The sequence below is a fragment of the Buceros rhinoceros genome, unplaced genomic scaffold, assembly GCF_000710305.1.
Source record: "Buceros rhinoceros silvestris isolate BGI_N320 unplaced genomic scaffold, ASM71030v1 scaffold26605, whole genome shotgun sequence".
Taxonomy (NCBI): Eukaryota; Metazoa; Chordata; class Aves; order Bucerotiformes; family Bucerotidae; genus Buceros; species Buceros rhinoceros.
The window spans coordinates 2,807-7,745 of NW_010412684.1; the positions used below are offsets into that span (position 1 = coordinate 2,807).

At 55.5% G+C, this 4,939-nt stretch overlaps 1 protein-coding gene across 1 annotated transcript in view; it reads right to left on the minus strand.

Annotated features, from left to right (window-relative positions):
- Nucleotides 1-412: 412 nt before the first annotated feature.
- The window catches only part of XPO7 (exportin 7), a gene marked incomplete at its 5' end in the record, with an annotated part of 25,902 nt that continues 21,375 nt past the window's right edge, over nucleotides 413-4,939 (minus strand). The window contains 6 exons of the mRNA XM_010136491.1: nucleotides 413-864; nucleotides 960-1,087; nucleotides 1,665-1,763; nucleotides 2,744-2,904; nucleotides 3,212-3,350; nucleotides 4,135-4,349. Of these exons, the coding sequence (XP_010134793.1) occupies nucleotides 771-864; nucleotides 960-1,087; nucleotides 1,665-1,763; nucleotides 2,744-2,904; nucleotides 3,212-3,350; nucleotides 4,135-4,349 (836 nt within the window). The remainder of the gene's footprint in view (nucleotides 865-959; nucleotides 1,088-1,664; nucleotides 1,764-2,743; nucleotides 2,905-3,211; nucleotides 3,351-4,134; nucleotides 4,350-4,939) is intronic.

The following is a 4,939-nucleotide window of genomic DNA, read 5'->3' on the forward strand; positions in this document are numbered from 1 at the left end:
ACTGAGTCAATATAAACCTTGTTCAAAATGTTATGAAAAAATGTACATGTTTATACAAGGCAGGCTGCAGCAGAGCGCTGGCGTTCCACGCAGACATTCGGGGAGGGAGACGCTGGATTCTTGCACCTGGCTTATGCCCTTCCACCCCCTCCCACGGAAACAGAAGCACCCGGTGAGCTCAACAACCCCTCCTGTTCCCTCCTCCCTCGGGACGTGGATAACGGCCCAAAGCGAGCGCTGCAATCCAGCCCTGGGGAAGAGCAGGGGTTAGAAACGCCCCTTCTTTTCTTTCCATCGGAAACGGGAACCCCTCTGGGCCAGGCCCAAGAGATGCTGCGCGGTCCAGGCGGCGGCGGGAGCCGTCAGCTCATCATGTCGTTTTTTTTTCCTCTTTTTTTTTTTTTTTAAACTGAGTCAATATAAACCTTGTTCAAAATGTTATGAAAAAATGTACATGTTTATACAAGGCAGGCTGCAGCAGAGCGCTGGCGTTCCACGCAGACATTCGGGGAGGGAGACGCTGGATTCTTGCACCTGGCTTATGCCCTTCCACCCCCTCCCACGGAAACAGAAGCACCCGGTGAGCTCAACAACCCCTCCTGTTCCCTCCTCCCTCGGGACGTGGATAACGGCCCAAAGCGAGCGCTGCAATCCAGCCCTGGGGAAGAGCAGGGGTTAGAAACGCCCCTTCTTTTCTTTCCATCGGAAACGGGAACCCCTCTGGGCCAGGCCCAAGAGATGCTGCGCGGTCCAGGCGGCGGCGGGAGCCGTCAGCTCATCATGTCGTTGCTGTTGACGCCGTAGGTGGAGTTTTTCATGGAGTCGTTCACCTCCCGCCGGAACGCCGACAGGTTCTGGGTGAACCTGAGGGAAAGGCAGAGCTGCGTGTCAGGGCAGGGCCGTCCCTGCTCCACGGGTAGTGGTTCTGTGTTCAGGACAGGGCCCTGGCTCATACTGACCTGTCCCGGTTCTTGGTCAGGAGGTTGCGCTCGATGCCTTCCATGAGGTTCTCGAAGCAGAGGTGCATGGCCTGCTGCTTCTCCGGGGGCTGGCTGTTCACTATACTGTTCCGCAGGTCAGAGAAATACTGGGGAGACAAGAGGAGGAAGGGGGGGTGATGGTCAGAGTGGCCACAGGACACAGAACAGGCTCTGGGGAGAGGGAAGAAATGCCTGGCAGCTCTTCAGGTGACTTTAGTGCCCTTATGAGTGAAGTCACCAGGATTCTTTAGTGCTGGGGCTGCTGCCGGGGAGGGCTGGCCTCCCTCTTAGTGGGGGCTGCAGTGACGGGACAAGGGGTGATGGGTTAAACCAAGAGGGAGGTTCAGACTGGATACAAGGAAAAATTGTTGATGCTGAGGGTGGCGAGACCCTGGCCCAGGCTGCCCAGAGAGGTGGAAGAAGCCTCATCCCTGGAACCATTGCAGGTCAGGTTGGACCTTGGGGCTCTGAGCAACCTGCTCTGGTTGAAGATGTCCCTGCTCCCTGCAATGACGTTTAAAGATCCTTCCAACCCAACCCATTCCATGATTCTGTGGCTATGATGCACAATCTCGTCCCATCCTGACTTCCCAACCACCTGCTCTGACACCGTTCAGCCTGCAGGCTCCTGCAAGCATCCCTCAAGCCCAGGCAGCTCCCCTGGGAGTGACAAGGGATGCTCACCTTCTCATTGAGCAGTATCAAGCCGAGCAGGGGCCGAGACATTGACCACTGGTTCCTGCAGTCCTCAAAGATGATGATGTTCAGTACTGTCGACAGCATCTGGAAGAGGGAAAGGCAGGTTTAACAGCAGCCCAACCACCCCGGCTCTCTCCTCACCATGGCACCGTGCAGGGCGCAGGAGCAACGACAGCTGTCTGCTCTCACAGCTAACGCCGAGCTGGGCGGGGAGCTGCAGCTTCTCTTCTTATCCTCAGGAAACACAGCTTCTAGCCCCCTCAACCTGCTTTTCCTCACACTCGATCTACCAGCACGGGTGGAATGATGTTCCCTGCTTTCACTGGGAGCTGTGCTGACACCGTGACACATACCAGCGAGTGTGGCTGGGTAAGGCCATCAGGAAGCGCTGAGTGCTGCTGCTTGAAGCAGCACGGCCAGGTGAGAGGCAGATAAAAACCACTGAATTCTTCCCGGGATCTGAACAAATCCTGATCGTTTTTAAAGCAGCGGAAAAGCACGGGCTGTCTGGTTGAAGGTATGTTTCCTGGATTCATTCCTGTGAACCGCCAACACTGCCCATAACTGTATTCCTCTTACTTTTCTAAAGAGAAAAGCTCAAAAGTTTTGGCTACTTCCTTTCATATCTGAAATGCAAAAATGGGGCTCCCTGCACAGGGAGAACCACGGTCCTGAAGCACGGCTCTGAATCAGTCCTGCCACAGGATGAACCATTTCTGTCCCACTGGGGTTGTGCAGGCGTGTCGCAGGCTGCCCAGGGCAGTGGTGGGGTCCCCATCCTTGGAGGGGTTTCCCAGCCGTGTGGAGGTGCTGCTGAGGGACAGGGGTCAGGGGGGACCTGGCGGTGCTGGGGAACGGGGGGACTTGAGGAGCTGAAAGGGCTTTTCCAGCCAAAACGATTCTGAGATTCTATTCTAGCAAAAACCCCTTTTTGCTGCGGAGAAGCCTGCGGATCTGGAGCAGGGAGCACACAGCCCCCATATCACATCCCTGAGAAAATCCAGCTCTCACTGGGGATTTTACCGTGGCCTGCCACAACAAGGCCCAACGCCTCCGCTCTTTACCTGCTGAATCATCTCCGGGTGCTGCTGCATGATGTGGAGGAAGCGGTCGCTCTCCTGGGTCAGAGGGGTGGTCCTCTTCTTGGTGCTGCGGGACAGTTGCTTGAAGAGATAGGTGACGATGTGGTCCAGACAGGAGCAGCAGCCTGTGCACACCATGGTGTCTGCGAGATCAGGAAAGGGGGAGATTGTGGGGCGCTGCCAGCGATTCCCTGGGGCAGAGGCACCCGGGCAGGTGCCCAGGGAAACACCACCAGCTCTCTCTCAAAGTCTTTTAGGACTTTGCAAGAACCACCTAACCCTGAACAGGTCAGTGACTTCCTCACTGACATATTTACTATCTTGAATGTTCCAGCTTTAACGGCAGTGAAACTCCTCCACCCATTCACGAGGTATGTCTTAGCTTCAGCCAAACTGTCCCTCCCTTCCAAACCAAACCCCAAGCGCACCCCAGAGAGCAGAAGAACTTACCTAGTGCAGTGAGGCCTTCTGAAATGGAAGAGAGAATGTACATGATTACATGAGGCTCCAGACTGGCTATAAAGTTCATGTGGTCCTGGGTAAGAACTTCCAGCAAGGAATAGTATGACTGGCTGAGCTTGGGATAATCCTGCCAGAAAGGAAGAGAGAGACTTTTAAGGCTTCATGGCGAGTCTGTAACCACCATGAGGGCTCTCTGCTAGACCCAACCTGTTCATCACCTCCTGGAAAGAACCAACCAGCCTCTCTCACAGCACAACTTATGGGCAACAGACTGCCCACCCTTCTCCCTCACCGAAGCCTTCAAACAGGCTCCAGCGACAACGGTCCGGCAGGTTCCCAGTGCTGCTCTATCAGAACATCCCTCCCTCACTGCTTCGCCCTGTTCTGAACACTGACTAACCCCAGCGCAGTGCTGCTGCAGTCACTGGGATGGCAGCAGCTTCTTTCAGACCCTGCTACGGCGGTAAGACAGAATTTCAAAGCTCTGCTGCAAAATTCTGTACTGGAGGAGCAAGGCTTCGCAGGGGGATGTCTCCAGCAAGCAGGCTGTGCTCTAACTGCCGATGGATCGAGATCTCTGCCCGCAGGCAGGACAGGGAAGAACAACCCTTCACTCGCAGGAAGTGTTTTCAGATAGAGGAGGAATTCTTTGGGGAATTGCTGTGACTTGGAACATGCCCCACCAGAGAGCTGCCCAGTGGGGCCTCGGGCGGCGGGATTACAGCCTCCACATGCAGGACCTGCCGCTGCACATCCCGGGAGCTGTAATTTCCTGCCGGTCTGTGCCTGTAGCTGGGGTTCCGGGAAGCGGCACAAATTCACTCATCTCTGTGGCTAAAGAATTCCTTTATCTTCCAGCCCTGCCTTCCCCAGCCGTGGGTTTACACTGCTAATCCCACGTGTCAGCTTACCAGAAGGTCACTGTGAGGGATGGAAAGCAGAAGCTTGATAAAAGTTTGCAAGGCGTTGTCCAGTGCATCGTCCCCGTACAGACGGAAGACCCCAAAGTTGACATAGCTCCCACTCAGCGCAGCCTTCAGCATGGAGAAGCAGATGGAAATCCCCTTGAGCTTCAAGGCATAGACTTGATCCTTCGGGACCTCCCCAAGCGTTAGGATACGATTTCCTGCACGAGCACAAAAGTGGGCTCAGTATTTCAACCACCACACCCAAACGCCTTTTCCCCCGGGGCACAGGGAAACCCAAAGCAGAGCCCTAAGGAGTGACTACGAAGTCAGCCACAAGCACCAAAGACTGATTCCCCAGGCAAAGGTCAAGGAACCCATTACGAGTTAAAAGCGTGGCTCTACCAGGAACCGTGGGAGGACACAGCTAGGTGTGATTTTGCTGTGGAAACAGGACAGCACAAGGACAGGATCGCTCTCCCCTTGCTTCGCAGGTTCCCCATGTCACCCGGCACACTCACACAGGGCTCTCAGCCGGGCTCCAGCTCATTGCTGCCCTTTTCTTCCTCATTTGCTCAGCAAACACCCTGCCCCTTCCTTCTGCTTGCCTGCCGCCCCAGCCCTCCCAGCAGAAGCATCTCCCTGTGTCTAAGCATGCATTCAGCAAGCGATTTGGCACTGCTTCCAGGCCGGGCTCACTCTCCAAGCTGGCAAGTGCCCCAGCCCTCACTCCCCGAGCAGGCGGAGGAGTCAAGGGCAGGCTGAGGCTGCCCAGATCCCACCTGCCAGAGACTCACCATATGTAGTTATC